Below are 16,425 nucleotides of genomic sequence, written 5' to 3'. Positions count from 1 at the left end.
ATTTTATACAGAAAATTATTGATTGATTCATTTTAAAAAATGGACAGATTAAATAATAATGGAATTAACTGTTGCCTGTAGTCCTGCTTTTTTTTAAACTATATATTTTTTTTTATTCAATAACAATACAAGACATAAACCTACAGAACTCATCATGGTAAGGGCTGCACTCTGGTAATTACAGTACATGCATATAATTACAAAATTATACATAGATCAGTGTACATCGCTGTACCACTTCAGGTCAAATTTCAACATTTTTTGCCTGTTTTCTGGCTTCCTTTTGTTCTGAAAAAAATTATATCCAGTCAGTAAAGTTACCTAAAGTCTTTGAGATTACATGTGAGTGGGGCTCATCCTGCAAACAGCAAGCAGTTTTTTGCTACTGTCAGTGAACATAAAGTTATCATTTATGCAACATGTTATTGTTAAAGTCATTGTGAAGCACCAACAGGAAGCTGCATTTCACAATCTAAATGCCTTTCACCATTTTACTAAGTAGTTTTTGGATTAAATCTACTGTAATCCAGCAGAATACAGCCCTGCGCTGCTGTAACCGAGGCGGACACTTGCACGCCATCACCAGCAGGGGGCGGTAAACACTTCATCTCCACCATAGTGACCCTCTGGTGACCCGGATGTTGATATGACGTTAATTTGGTTATTTCCCCGGCTCGGTTGCAATGAAGAACTGTTAGCTGTTTCAGGCTAATTCATTTTCTCACCAATAACAAAACTAAATGCTCAGGCAAATATCCCACAGCGGTGTCTGAGCTTTTTTCCATTAACCCGCTGTATAATCTTTAACCAGCCCGCAGACACTAAGACAGAAAACAGTGAACATGTCTCAGGAGGGATTTCAAACACCAGCAATGAAAACCACCGCAGACACGAGGTTTGTTCATTTATTACTCATTACAGCATATTTAACGTTTGCTGTAAATTAAAGACAACATATTGACAGTATTTAGTAACTTAGGTCCTGCTAATGCCAAGTGTTGAAATAACACGTTAGTGATAATAACGCTAACGTTACATAGCTAGTCATAAAATAAACCCTGCAAAAGTTTCTCACATATTATTATTATTAGTTAAATGTAAATTAAGCTCAACGTGAATTTTAGACAGTCTGTTACGGTGCTGTTATTAAGATAAGTTAGCTGTCTTAGCAAGAAGCGTTAACGTTAGCGTTAATTTGACAGGTCTTTAAATTTCGGTTAGTTAGCCAACGGTCACTGGTGACGCCAATACATTTAGTTGAGCTGGGTCTTAATACTAAACTAACGTTACTCTGTTTTATCGGCCACTAAAAGAAGCCTCACCTAAATTATATTTATAATATGTAACAGTGAAAAGTTGTCTTTCAGAGGCCTCTGTTAGCGTTAAATAAGTGTACTTTTAATTGAATGACAGGAGCTAACTGCGTCAACGTCAGTGAGCTACCGTTACCCTGATTAGCTTAGCTGGCTAACGGACAGTGTTTAGGTTTGATGGGCAACATAAAACTCCTTTACTTAGAGGTAATTAAAGAGTTAAATGTGCAGAATAATTAGCCAGATTACCCTTAATGTGTAGGTAATGTCATATAAAGATTGCTGTTAAGCAGACATAAATGGCTTAACGTCACAGTGTTAGCTATGATGCGCTAGCTTCAGTTAAAGTTATCAGTCCCGCTGCTGAGAGCCACTGCAGCTACAGTAACACACTGTGGACTGATGTCATTACAGAAATATATCTGATGGTTTAAGACGTATTTGTTTGGTGTAGAAAAACATGATTATCTTATATCTTACACACTGTCAACGTGGTTTTATTTTTGGATAGTACCACATTGTTATTGCCAAATCCTCACCTCAACCCAAAAGCTGCACTTCAGTGTAAATAATGTCATTTTATTGTCTGTTGTGTTAGTTTTTTCTTTCCATTCCTTTTTTGTAATATTTATTGCTTTGCTGTTTGGCTTGGATTGATTATATCCCTTTCTTTGTTATGTCTGCTGTTAATTGCTGTCTTAATTATTATTTAATTAAAACAAACAAACAAACAAAATATATTGGATGAGAGCAAGTGGTCACACTGAGTAGATAAGACATGTGTAAGTTAGGGCTGCTCAGTGATAGAAATTTGATTGAAATGACAGTGTTTTCATGTGCAAGATCCATGCAGGTGCTGTAATTTTTTGATAAAGGTAAAATTGTGTCATAACATGTAATTATAAATGAAGGACTGTGGTGCTACAGAGATGCCCCAACGTGCAAGTAATATTCCAGACATGAGGGGATATGCTTGTTTGGTACAGAGACCCCAGCAAAAATCACATCATCATTATTTTTTATTTATTCTTTCATTGAAACTGAAATGCAAAAATTGCCATTTCCACTAAAAACGTGACTCGTATCACAATCACAATGTCTGTCAAAATAATCACAATGTGACTTTTTGGCATTTTGTGCAGCCCTTCCTGAAAAAAAAGGAGCTTTATTTTCAGCAATAGTTTTGTGTGAAGTAAAACAAATTTAAGGCATCACACAGATCTCAGTTAATTTCAGACCAGCTTCACAGTGAGTGCTCAGTGAAAATGTTAAAATGCAGAAGGCCCCGGGGCAGAAGCATTAGTGTGGTTAGTAAAGTGCACAGCTCACATTTCATATTCAGTTTAATGTAACTGAGTGGTGGTTGCATATTTTGTGATTTGATTAATAGCCCGTACATCAGAACTTCCTCACAGACCAAAGAACTGGACAGTGCTTGCTGCTAAACTTTTACATATTCAGATCTTTAATGTTGTGTTTTTTAAATGCTTATAGATTTCACGTTATCCCTCTTTTTAAGACAAGCACTATGGAGTCTGTAAAATTCTCACTAATCTGCAGTTTTGCAGACATTAACCAAATTCGTAGAAAAGACTAGAAAAGGTTGAGACCTTGAGTATTGTCAATTTCACAGTGGGACAGCCTTCAGCTCTTGCGAAATGTTTGTCAATTCTGTGATAAAAATGACACTGAGATTGGACTGAAGTAGGTCAACATAGAAGACATGCAGCCCAGACATCTTATATTGTGGTCAATAAAATAGAAAGCTCTATGCAGTAGGGCTGCACAATTAATCTATCACAATATGGCCAAGTGCAATATCCTCAGGAGCTGAAATGTTTTGATAAAGCTAAGCTATGTCACAACAGACCATTATAAATAAAGCACTGTGGTACTACAGTTATAGACAGACCCAGCAAAAATGAACATAAATTGCAAAAATTATTAACATTCCACTAAAATTGCGACTCATATTGCAACTGCAGTATCTGTCAAAAATAATTGCAAAATGATTTTTTAAAATGTATTTATTTATTTTTATTTGTTCATTTATTTATTAATTTTGCATTTTGTGCAGCCCCATTATACGGGATAGTGCAATTCATTTAACCAGTCCTGCAATATACATTACCTCTGTAAATCATAATTTAGTATTTTTTTTTTTTATCAGAATGTATTGGACTGTATTATATTTAAAGATTTTTGTACAGTTATAAAACCTCTATTTACAAGACGGGCATATTTCCAAATTCATATTGGGTCGATTTATTAGATAGCAGTATATTGTACAAGAGGTTTCTGTTTTTCTGGACACTTAGCATAGCCTATATTAACAATAAATTGAGACTTTTTGAGGGCATTGTGATAAATTCATTAGATGGTAATGTCACAGGTGATCAGTGCCTCTGACTTAGATTCTGGATAGTTTTGATGGTTCATATATTTATATGCTAAAAAGCTGCCAGTATCTGTTGACCGTTGGCTTCTAAATACTCTTAAAAGTGCAAGTACTGACAGATCAGTTTTATTATGCAGTAAATTTTGTCAAATGGTTCCATTTGCATTAATTATTTATGGTCTGTAAACTTTCCTGATGTGCTGCCCAGATATATACTGCAGCAACCGCCTATTTAATGTGCTCCTGGTTAACTGTTTGTGGATGCTTGTTTAATACACACAGCTTGAATGCACATGAATCGCAGAAGACCAACCCGGGGAAGACACCTATACAAATCCTGCACGAATATGGCACCAAGAGTGGCAACCTCCCCGTGTATGTGATGGAGAAGGCTGAAGGAGAGGCTCATCAACCCAGCTTTGTCTTCAGCGTGAAAATCGGAGAAGTCGGCTGCACGGGTGAGTTGCAGTCCCACCTCCTGCTGTGCTGATAACTGCTTGTCGCTGGATGAAGGCTTTTTATTTGAGCTGAATCATACACTGATAATTCTGAAAAGAGCACTCCAACCTGCAACGTATTATTTGTCACTTGTGCTTTTTTGTCTGGTGTGTCTGTTGCTGCAGTATACTTAAAAATAGCCACTATATCAGAGGCTCCCAACTGGTTCAGCCACAGGGTCCAGATTTCTCTTTAGTCATTTGTTTGTTCAAAGTCCAGACAGTTTAATTCCTTAAGCGTCATACTTGCATTTGGCCATGTTGTTGAGCTAGTTTGCTGTCTCTGTCAAGTAGCTGTCTGTTAGTAGCTCAATCTACGGCAGGAAACAGCACTTTGAAGTAAAAGCTCTGTGCCGAACATTCACTGTACTTCAAAATGTGTTTTTTACGAACTTGTCACATTTGTGAGTCACTTGTGGTCCATTCAGAGTGGATCTGTGACCCATTTTTGGACCCCAAACCACTGTTTTATATGCCTTGTTTTTTTAATTACGATATCGTAATTGAAAAAACAACGTGTTGAGGTGATGAAAAATAATCCAGTCTTTACATTTGAAATCTTCAAACAACAGTTTGCTCTTGTAAAGGGACTGATTTGTATCCACATTTTTCAATATGTCCTTTCCAGGGTTAACCTTTACTTTCTCAAATACAGGACACCATATTTATTTTGTAGCCTTTATAAGTGGCTAAGTGACTTGAGGTTATGGGGCTTTTTTTGTCTGATTGTAAAATAATATTTGTAATATCCTACATAAACTGCAGTGTTTTGTGTGTGTGCATGTTTGTGTTTTGTTTCAGGTCAAGGTCCCAGTAAAAAAGCTGCTAAACACCAGGCTGCAGAGGCTGCCCTGAATATTCTGCAGATAGATGCTGGGTCAGTGTGAGTAGAGCTGAAGTTATGATTGAAATAAAAATGAATTGGTAACAACTGTGATAATTGATGAATAGATTAAAGGGATAGTTCAGATTTTTTAAAGTGTGATTGTATGGGGTACTTATCCATAGTCAGTGTATCACACACAGTTAATGTCAGTCGGCACGCCCCCAGTTTAGAGAAGCAGGCTGGAGCCTGACACAGAAGCTAAGTACTGCACTGCTGTGGTTGGGGGTCAGCAACAAAATACATTTTAGCTACCTAAATAAATCAGTCTCTCTAGTATCAGTCTTAGTGTATGCTATTAAGAGTTTTTCAGCACTTTACCTTTTTGACAGGCAACCCATTCCACCAGGGAGGTTGTTAACGTCTCTCATAAATGTCACCAGACTCCATTGACAAAATAATTTTAGCTCGCTAAACACAGGAGCTGCTGGTCTACTGCTGCTTTGGTTGCTTAGTTAGTTTGTATTATTGTGTGACTTTGGTGAATTCAAACTAATTATTTTAAATGCCAAAGTCATACATTAACACAAACAAAATAGCTTATCAAAGCAGCAGTAGACCAGCAGTTCCTGTGTTTAGCACTGTTGAAACACTGCTTTTCTCAGTGGAGTCTGGCTTTGTTTTCCCGCTGAAAATCACTGCCTGACATTAAGGTAAACCAATTAAAAAACTCTCAAAATGGCATGCACTTGAACTGATACTGATTTTTTTTTTTTTTTTTGGTTGCTAAAATACATTTTGTTGCTGACCCCATCCACAATAGCAGAAGTTTGCTCAGCTTTCATGGCAGTACTCTGTAAATCTGCTGTATGTAATATACTGTGGATGAGTACCCCATATAACCCTACTTTAAAAAATATGAACTGTCCCTTTAAGTTCCTTTTGAAGCAAAAATATACTGCTTTAACTTCTTAAATGTAAATATTTGTATTCTGTGATAGTAAATTTTACTTTGGTTGGGCCAAATTAACAATGTGAATATATCATCTCGGGCTCTGATAAATTATAACAGAGGACGTCTATGCTGTTTCACCATTTTCTGAGGTCATTAATTTAGGAAGTAATGAACTGATAAGTCAGTAATAAAAAAATGTGTTTGCTGCAGCCCTAACTTGAGTTTGCCAAAACCTTATTAGCCTTTTAGCAATGCAGTGTTGTTGCTGTACTGAGAGCTTGCAGTGAGTGTTGATCTGTTGCAGCTGTGGTAAGTGCTTTGATGTAATTCCCAACAGGAATATTCCTGTGAAGGCTGAGAGTAACGGTCTTGCAGCAGAAACAAACAACCATCCCAACTCAGTGGGGATACTGCAGGTGTGTAAATCACGACGGTGCTGTTTTTGTTTTGCTGCTTGTGTGCGTGTGCATGCACGTCTCGTCTGTAATTGTAATTTTTGTGAATTTTTATTTGATGATTTCCAGATTAAAGCGTATAAAACATAAGTATGAAAAGCTTGATAAATGTATTTACTTCCAGAGATTGAAAACTGTGTCTGTTTACTAAAGTGTAATTAAAAGTGGCAGCAGTGTAAGGATTCTGAAATAAAAGTTTAACTCTGATTTTCCTTGTCCGTAATGTTTTCTCTCATTTTTTGTTTCAGGAGTTGGCGTTGCAGAGAGGATGGCGTCTTCCTGAATACACAGTTTTAATGGAGGCTGGTCCGCCACACAAGAGAGAATTCACCGTTACTTGTCGGATGGAATCGCTGTCAGAGAAAGGTACTCGTGTTTTTCAGACATCTGTGTAAAATCTTTAACAGCAACTGCAGTGTAGTGTTGTTGTTCTTCCCGTTCTGATCTCCTGTCTTTTTTTTTTTTTTTTTTTTTTACAGCTGAAGGAAATTCAAAAAAGGCAGCGAAAAAGGCAGCTGCAGAGAAAATGGTGTCAAAGCTTCAGAGTCTGTCAGGCTGTTCTGAAATCACATGGGTACGTCAAATATTTCTCAAATATTTCTCATCTTTGTGAACTGACCGCTGGAGACAGCTGCAACATTCAGTCGACTGTCCTTTAATTATGTTGTTTTCCTGTTACATTTCATTTTTCAGACTCCTAAACCAAGCGTCCGATTTGAGAACTTAAGGAACTCATCATCTGAGCATATATCTTTACTGAGAAGAAACCCGCTGAGCATTCCCAACACAGATTATATTCAGATGATGTTGGAGCTGTCTAAGGAGCAGGGCTTTGAGGTCACATACTTTGACATAGGTAAGGAGACAAACACTGTAGTGGTGTTGCTTCGGTTCGGAGTGCTTTCCCCTCAGCTAACATGGCTCCTTGCTTCTCTCAGTAGGGTCAGTTTTTAAAAGGAAAATACCTGATGCTGAATTACATGCCACTGAGAATAAAAACTAATGTACAGAAAGATAATTACTGCCGATTAATAAATTTAATGGGCATTGCTGAAAACATGCTCATCGTATCAAAAATTTGGAGCATCCTGAATGAAGGCAGATCTGGCTGGAGGACGAGAGGAAGCATAATTAGCAGAATGGAAAGCACTCAGAGAGAACATTGCATTATTCATTTTTACAGGTGGTGTCATGTTAAGTGTGTTGCCGTACTTTGCAGATGAGCTAACGGTGAACGGACAGTACCAGTGCCTGGCAGAGCTGTCCACCTCCCCGGTCACAGTGTGCCACGGCACCGGCATTTCCTGTAGCAACGCTCACAACGACGCAGCACACAGCGCCCTCCAGTACATCAAGATCATGGCCTCCAGCAAGTAAAACCACCGCAGTGTGCTTCACCTGTATTGTCACATGTATCAGCTGATGTCCAGTCATGGTGAGGCCGTAGGTCGTTCCTCTCACTAGTCTTCCCGCCCCGTGGACGATATGAGGTCAAGGTATATTTTTATAATTATGTGTATCACAAGGCAGATCAACGTGACAAGAACTCCATATACACTGACCTGAATCAGGCAACGTTAGAGCAGTATTTGTGCGGAGACGAACTTTCTCGATATTAAGAATCAAATATAAATGAAATGTTGTCTTCAGACTACCATCATGTTTTACTTGACATTTCCAACATATTTAAGGAAACGTATGTGTGTAAATGAAGTAGGATCAGTGAATAATATGAAGCACGTCCTCATTATATTTTTACGTGTTTATCCACATTTGTTGTGTTGCTTTAGTGGAATTTATGGACTCCTTTGTTTTTTAGTCGGGATGCAGATGTTTTATGTTTCAGTTGACTTCATTTATTTTGTTTATTCCACAGATTTCTCTGTAGCAATATAAAGAGTCAGTAGGAGATCTTAAACTTTTCATTTGCTTTTAGAGATAACTGCCTTTCTGTTAAATTCTAAAATGAAAGTGAATTGAAAAAGAGATTATTTTGTGTTAAATTTGAAAGGATGGTCTGCATTTTGATCTACAGATGGGTCAAATTTATTTATTTTTCATACTTCCACTCCTCCATCTGTCAGTATGCAATCAGTACAACACAGTACAGAGTAGATATAATGTTACTTAATATCCTGCTGGTCTGTTGCCATTTTTTGCAGTGTGCCTCCTAGTACCTTGTGATATATTTAATACATTTACTGACTGCAGTCCTCTGCTGTATGAACTGACCCTTGGTGGAGAGCAGCAACAACATGTGTATGAACCCATGAAATAAACACTAAATGTTAACAAGTGTCGGTTTCTGTTGATGGTCTTACAAATAAACAGTATTGAGAGAACTGATTGCTCTGTGAGCCTTCAGGAGCTGTGTGCGGAGTTATTGAATGAAACATCTCTCATGGCAGCTGACCACTTGACAGCCATCAATTTATGAGGCTGCACAGCCTGCTGTATTAGTACAAAGGCAATAACATCAGGGCCTGCACACTGATGGAACCAATCACTCTTGATTTGTGCGGTTTAATAACTAAGAGACAGGAAAACACCATTTGGTCCTACAAACAGAAGTTTGTGTTGATCATTCTCTTCAGTTATTTATAGACAGGAATGTTTGAAAAAAAAAGTCTAATTCACATTTTTCAATGTGATAATGCTTTAAATAATTTTGTCTGTATTTGTGGTGTACATTATATTAAACAGGATACATTCATACTAGGCATAATCAGATTTTTCTACCCAAGTAGAATCAGATAAAATGAAGCAGATTATTGTTGAAGTCCCTGTTTTACGTTGTTTTTAAAACAGTCAAGAGGAATTTATCTGGTTTTCAATATAGTATATAACAATTTAGTGTATCAAAAAAATGTCAGAAAACTAGTAATAGCATAGTTTATTATTTAAAGAAGCCATAGTATAGTAAATTATGGAAAAGTCATACAGTAGTATGCCATAAAAACAAAAGAAGTCATAGTATAGTATGTTATTAAAAGTACTGAAAAAGCCATTGTATAATATGTTACATAAATATTCATAGCATTGGATGTTATGAAAAGTAATCAAAAATCATAGTATAGCATGTCGTCAAAAATCATGAAAAAAGTCATAGTATAGCATGTTGTCAAAAATCATGAAAAAAAAGTCATAGTATAGCATGTTGTAAAAAATCATGAAAAAAGTCATAGTATAGCATGTCGTCCAAAATCATGAGAAAAAAGTCAGAGCATAGCATGTTGTCAAAAATCATGAAAAAAAGTCAGAGCATAGCATGTTGTCAAAAATCATGAAAAAAAAGTCATGAAAAAAGTCAGAGCATAGCATGTTGTCAAAAATCATGAAAAAAAAGTCATGAAAAAAGTCAGAGCATAGCATGTTGTCAAAAATCATGAAAAAAAAGTCATGGTATAGCATGTTGTCAAAAATCATGAAAAAAAGTCATGAAAAAAGTCAGAGCATAGCATGTTGTCAAAAATCATGAAAAAAAGTCATAGGATAGCATGTCGTCAAAAATCATGAAAAAAAGTCATGATAGCATGTCGTCAAAAATCATGAAAAAAGTCATAGTATAGCATGTTGTCAAAAATCATGAAAAAAAAGGTCATAGTATAGCATGTTGTCAAAAATCATGAAAAAAAAGGTCATAGTATAGCATGTTGTCAAAAATCATGAAAAAAAGTCATGGTATAGCATGTCGTCCAAAATCATGAAAAAAAAAGTCATAGTATAGCATGTTGTCAAAAATCATGAAAAAAAGTCATGAAAAAAGTCAGAGCATAGCATGTTGTCAAAAATCATGAAAAAAAGTCATAGGATAGCATGTCGTCAAAAATCATGAAAAAAAGTCATGATAGCATGTTGTCAAAAATCATGAAAAAAAGTCATATGATAGCATGTTGTCAAAAATCATGAAAAAAGTCATAGTATAGCATGTTGTCAAAAATCATGAAAAAAAAGGTCATAGTATAGCATGTCGTCAAAAATCATGAAAAAAAGTCATAGTATAGCATGTCGTCAAAAATCATGAAAAAAAGTCATAGTATAGCATGTCGTCAAAAATCATGAAAAAAAGTCATAGTATAGCATGTCGTCAAAAATCATGAAAAAAAGTCATGGTATAGCATGTCGTCAAAAATCATGAAAAAAAGTCATAGTATAGCATGTCTTCAAAAATCATGAAAAAAAGTCATAGTATAGCATGTCGTCAAAAATCATGAAAAAAAGTCATGGTATAGTAAATCATGATAAAAAAAAGTCAGAGTATAGCAATGACGTCAACAATCATGAAAAAAAGTAAGTTTTTTTAATCAAAAATAATGAAAAAAAACTTCATAATAAGGTATGTCGTCAAAAATCATGAAAAAAAAGTCATAGTATGGTATGTCATGAAAATGAATAAAAGTAATAGTACATAATGTCAAAAATCATGAAAAAAAAGTCATAATACTATGTCATAAAAAGTATGCCACAATAACAAGAAAGTCATAGTCATTTATGTCAGAAAAATTCATAGTATAGCAGGTTGTTAAAAAAAAAAAGTCTTCAAGAAGTCAGCGTGTGCACATTTACTGTGGGCCCCTCCACTATCATCTGGCTCCTTAAAATGGCACTCAGTCGGGGCGTTGGCAGCTTAGTGGTAGAGCAGGCGCCCCATTTACAAGGCTGTTGCAACCTGGGTTTGAATCCAGCTCGTGGCCCTTTGCTGCATGTCATCCCCTCTCTCTCTTCCCCTTTCATACTTACTGTCCTGTGCATTAAAGGCAAAAATGCCCAAAAAAATATGTTTAAAAAAAGTTGAACAATGTAAACCACATTTATAATATTATACTAGTAGTGGCCTTGACATAAAACAGAAATAATCTCAAAGTTCAAAAGTGGTGTTACATTTAGTAATGACAGCTACATGGATGACCCTTTCATGGTAAGTCATGTTGATATCTCATTGACTTTTATGGCATTTCTTTTCCATATAAACCACACACACATCATCGGTTGAGTTTTAGAGTTTTATTAGAACAAGCACTATGTAGCAGCAGTGTACAGTGTTCATGGAAAGATATGTACTTTGTTAAAATTGCACTTCAGAAGGTACCCATCAGGAAAGAGATCTGAAAGAAACTGAGCTGACACAGTGCTTTGTGATACATGTCAGTCAACAACAAAACAAAAACAAAAACCATGAGTGTCCAATTGAGAAAACAAAAACCTTTTTTGGTGTAAGGCATCTGCAACATTCATTGGCAGGCTAAGTTGTCTAGACATGCAGGTAGAACAGTGGATGAAGAAAGCATGAGGAGGTTTTCATGATGTTTTTTTTTCCCACTACAGTCTGAGTGTTGCTCCTACCTCCACACACAAGGTTCAGTCTTGTTGTTTTTTTTTTTGTTTTTTTTTTTTAAAAAGTCACCGATGTAGGAGGAAAAGGGAATCAGCTTCTGCAGTAGTGACCCATCTTCTAAATGTGCCATATTTACAGTGATCACCAAAAATGTATTGGTTGCATGTTGGAGTAGCAGAGCAGTGCGGAACATCTTGAAACACTGCAAGCATTTTACACTCAAACCTTTTCTTTTTCTTACCTAATGTCAAAACATCTCCCTTTAAGACTTAAGACAGTTTGTCCACAGCTAAACCCTCAACACTCTCAGTATAATCGATCAATAGGCAGGTGGAGACTGGGTAATGTGTTTGTTAATGGCATACCTTCTTGGCATGGGGGTTCTTATCAGTAGTGTGTTTGTGAGGCATTAATAAATGCATTATAAGGCACAGCAAGTGAAACTGACGCTAAAGAGTTGTAGCATTGAGTCTGTGATCAGGGAAAGAAAAGCACATAAACATAAAACAGGATATGGAGGCAAAGCAGTACTACCTACCTTTTTGGTTTGTAATCTACAGTACCGCATGAACAGTGCATGGAAGATGGATTTGCTTCACATAGTTTTCATTCTACATATTTATATCTAGTCTTTTTTTGTCCTTCTGTGTCCTGCAGTCCTGACAGAGGGGAACTTAAATGTGCTCTCACACAACATGTGACTACATGTGTATATGTGTGTGTGTGTGTGTGTGTGTGTGTGTGTGTGTGTGTTTGGGGTTGATTTCAATCAGAAGACCTGTGTTTTTTTTTTTGTTTTTTTTTACTGCATAAGTTATTAAAGCCAATCTGCTTTGCAATAAATACACAAACTGCAAATAGGTGACTGGATCGTAGCAGTAGAGTCTCTGGGGAATCGCACATATTTTGAGTTTTCAATAGTATAATTGTAACTGCACACACTCGTTTGGCTTTAACAGCTAAAGGAAATATCTATATTGTTGACTGGGTGACACTTAAGCCCTGTTTTCACCGAGCAGTACGATACAGCTCAGTTGCTTAGTGTGCTTTTCTTCTCTTGTATTTTTCGGCAGTACTTTTCTTTCCTGCTCCCATGCTTTCCTAAAACAAAGCTTGTCTCCATCTTGTGATAAACAGCCACATAAGGAGAAGATTACGAAGTGTTCGATGTTGTCTATTGTGCCTTTTCCTGAATCACGTTTCCTGTGTCACGTTATATAATGTCATGCTAGTTACGTATCTGACGCGGCTACAACCGGCTGGTAACAACCACGCCTGCATGTAAGGGTACTCTCTGCAGTAGACACACTAGGGTCTAGATACCATATCTGAAGGGATACTCTTTTTGGTTCCAAGGTACCGTACCATACTGCTCGGTGGAATTGAGGCTATACCGGGTGGCCCGCGGGTGACCATTTTCTAATAAATTGATTCACATTGGGAATCTTTTTCTGTACTTTTAATGTAAATAAGTTTCTAGAGTGCAGAAATAAACATCACAAGAGAGATTGTTGTTTTTTTTAAAGATTATTTTTAGGGCTTTGACGTGCAGCAAAGGGCCACAGGCTGGAATTGAGCCCGTTACTAGTGTGGCAAGGACACTGTTACTCTACTCACTGAGCTCATGGGCACCACATGAGGGAGACTGTTTATCAAAGAAAGAGTGCCAGGGAAGGAGCCCTGAATATCCTCAATTTCTAGAGACGCCCCTGCGTACACCTGACCTATGTGGCACTGCTGCAACTGGATTTGCCTCTTGGCACATGTGAGGATAGCAACATCTAAAGGTTTGAAAGAGGCAATTCATTCACTACATTTGGTGATAAATATTATTAATTTTGTTAATTAAGTGGCCTCTGGTCTTCTGTCATTTTGCAAAAGTGGCCCCTGGGTAAAGCAAATTTATCTCTGTCCTAGACCATCCTGAAACTGCATTTCCATGTACTGACCTGTAGGTGGCTCTGGTGTTTCATAAAGAACTAACTATGCTTTTTGGCTGAATGAGTCATGGGAGTGCTGATATAATAAAGCAATTAATTAATCATAACAAAATGATTCCAGTTCTGATGATTGATTGATAGCGCAGGTAATCGATCACAAAAATACCAAACAGTTGCTGGTAATAGTAACGACTCTTTGTTTCATACCATTTTATATTATACATTTTGGTTGCTAAACTAAGCATGTGAATTTAAGATATTGATATGAGCTTTGCTAAAATTTGATGGGAATTTATCATTATTTTTTTCACATTTTTTGACAGAAAATGAATACTTTCTTAATTAAATACTTTTTGATCATTTAAAAATAACTGCACATTGCAGCCCTTGCCTTGTGTAGCTGGATGTACATGAGTTTTTATCCTCTTACTGGAAATATTCGATTGCTTCACTCTTATGTCAGGTCTATTTTTAAAACCAAAAGTGTCTCCGAGCGTTCGACAGACTGCACAACCTACTACGCCATCTTTTCTTAGACCTTTGATTCAGATAAAGGTCTGTTTGGGAGTCTGTCATATATATTGTGTGCCTACTATATACGTGTGCCTACTATATATGGAGTGAGTTATGTGGTATTTATGTAACCATGTGATTCAGGAGCTGGTTTCATGTAACAATGTTTAAAATTAGAGAGCGGTGTAGGGGAGGGCTCCTCTGTTTACACTGAGCCTCCACTGTAAGGAGGAACTGGACTCCATGACAGATCAGTGTTGACCGTTTAAAAAAAGAAAACATCTGTAAAGGGCGTAGGTGTGTCCTGCGTCACATGTCCAAAACACCAGAATAGGATTTACATTTTCATACCTACTTTTCCTTCCACCACATGATCAGCTGTGAGAGCCGCTGTTTGAAAATACTCATTAAAAGTACCATCTATGGACGTCACACTTCCTCTGCTGCGGTCGAGATTAATTTTAAACGAGCTGTTTCCCGAGAGAGAGTACTGCTATCACACAGATTCAACAGTATTAAAAGGCGAAAATAAATAAAATCTGCCAGTTCACGTGATACTATTTCACTAAATTCTGAGTCCAAGATATTTTATAAAAATACCTCTTTTTTCTACAATAGTTGGTGATATAGTAAATGTGGCTTTATGCCAGTGAAAGCTGCTCTCTAAACATGCACAAAGGTATCGTAGGTAATCAAAAGGTCTACTTCAGAGACTAGTCTAACCCAGACTGCCGTCAGAAATCAAATGGCTTCAACGGAAAAGCGCTAAACTGTGTGACTTGTATGGGTGTCTTTTTAAGGCAAGGACATACTCAGAAGTCAAAGGAGCTGAGGAAAGATCTACATAGGAGTGGTACGATTGTTGCCCTGACAACCCAGCTTCCACAAGCACGATGAAGGTGATCCTACAGGGTGTTTCCATGGATGGATGACCATGTGGCAGTGCCACAGAACCTCGACAGGGTCACTGGGCATCAGGCCATCCTCTCAGCTCTGCAGTCGCCCGTATCCCTGCGCACCAATGTTTCATCATTAACATGTTTCTCTTAACACCATATTGTGCATAGGTAACAGCCGTCCCGTCTGCGATGACGATATGATGGACGTGGTTATCCGTGTGCTACCACAGGTTCACCGTAGGTTCCATATTGATGAAGCCGGGGTTCTTGCGGAGCTCCCAGTACGTGTTGTTGGAGACCCACCTCTCTCTGTGATTGGCATCAACCACTTTCCTGAAGGAACAGACAGATGGGACAGTTGTAAGAAGAAAGTTTCTTCACCAAGAAACAGAGGCATGATCAGGCAGGTAATATCTAGGCTGGTAAACATGCCTGGAATCAGATGTATAAATGATGCATGTGCAAAAACAAAGAGGTAAAATGCATCGCCATTTTCTACATTTAAATGCATCTATGAACACATGCTTACTTCATGTGCATACAAAATTTTTTGGAGCAATCAGAGGTTGTTGGTAAGGTGGTGACAAAATCTAGTAATAGGACACAGTTTTAGTTGTTAGACAATTTCACTGATGTGTGATTGATTTACAGTCTACAGATTAGATGTACTGTACTATGACTTTTAATTAACATACTATATTTGGCCTTAAAAGAAAATTGCAATTACATGTTATACTATGACTTGTTTTTACAAACTTTTTAATAAGGTACTATATTAGGACTTTAAAAAAACACCCTTTAATTACTTAATATACTATGACTTTTTAAATAATATACATTATTATGACTTTTAATGACATACTTATTTGCCATTTTTAATAACTTTTGTGACTTACTACACTATGGCTTTTTTAATGGCATACATTACTATGATTTTTTTGTTAATGGACTTTTCATTAACGTACTAAAAGAGGACTTAAATTTTTCTCTTTTTTTTTTTAAATTACATAATATCACTTTTTTCTGACATACTACACTGTGACTTTTTTAGGGTATGACTTTTTTCTGACATTTTTGATACACTATACTATGACTTTTTTATGGATTTTTAATTAGTGTACTATACTAAGACTTTAAAAAGAAAAAAACTTTATAATTATGTTCTATACTATGATTTATTTGGACATACTATACCAGGATTTTTTATGACTTGTATGACATACTTTACTATAAATATTTTATGGTGGGTTTTTTTTTGTTACAATAGTATGTCTTTTAACAACTTTTTTGTGACATA

The 16,425-nt window shown here is 36.7% G+C and overlaps 2 protein-coding genes across 5 annotated transcripts in view; one reads left to right on the top strand and one right to left on the bottom strand.

The window, feature by feature from the left end:
* Positions 1-649: 649 nt before the first annotated feature.
* Positions 650-8,755, top strand: prkra (protein kinase, interferon-inducible double stranded RNA dependent activator). Of its 2 annotated transcripts, none has more exons than XM_049594831.1 (8): positions 650-895; positions 3,994-4,169; positions 5,010-5,085; positions 6,324-6,402; positions 6,690-6,807; positions 6,921-7,015; positions 7,135-7,297; positions 7,661-8,755. In XM_049594831.1, the coding sequence occupies exons 1-8, from the start codon at positions 843-845 to the stop codon at positions 7,816-7,818; spliced, it is 918 nt and encodes a 305-aa protein (XP_049450788.1). In that variant the 5' UTR covers positions 650-842; the 3' UTR covers positions 7,819-8,755. The 2 variants fall into 2 exon arrangements, with proteins under 2 accessions (XP_049450788.1, XP_049450787.1); XM_049594830.1 differs by having other exon boundaries at positions 5,010-5,091.
* A 2,675-nt stretch (positions 8,756-11,430) lies between these two features.
* Positions 11,431-16,425, bottom strand: part of osbpl6 (oxysterol binding protein-like 6) — a 66,566-nt gene continuing 61,571 nt past the window's right edge. For all 3 annotated transcript variants that reach the window (XM_049594147.1, XM_049594145.1, XM_049594146.1), the window contains one exon: positions 11,431-15,461. In XM_049594147.1, coding sequence (XP_049450104.1) covers positions 15,350-15,461 — 112 coding nt within the window. In that variant the 3' untranslated portion in view covers positions 11,431-15,349. The remainder of the gene's footprint in view (positions 15,462-16,425) is intronic.

Source organism: Epinephelus fuscoguttatus, linkage group LG13 (genome assembly GCF_011397635.1).
Source record: "Epinephelus fuscoguttatus linkage group LG13, E.fuscoguttatus.final_Chr_v1".
NCBI lineage: Eukaryota > Metazoa > Chordata > Actinopteri > Perciformes > Serranidae > Epinephelus > Epinephelus fuscoguttatus.
This window is presented reverse-complemented; position numbering and strand designations above follow the sequence as displayed.

Bases quoted from the DNA above. Each gene is read 5' to 3' on its own strand.
- prkra (XM_049594830.1), top strand. From the start codon at position 843: ATGTCTCAGGAGGGATTTCAAACACCAGCAATGAAAACCACCGCAGAC. The intron at 5,092-6,323 runs GTGAGTAGAGCT...AATTCCCAACAG, and splicing joins CAGATAGATGCTGGGTCAGT to GAATATTCCTGTGAAGGCTG. The intron at 7,016-7,134 runs GTACGTCAAATA...TTCATTTTTCAG, and splicing joins GCTGTTCTGAAATCACATGG to ACTCCTAAACCAAGCGTCCG.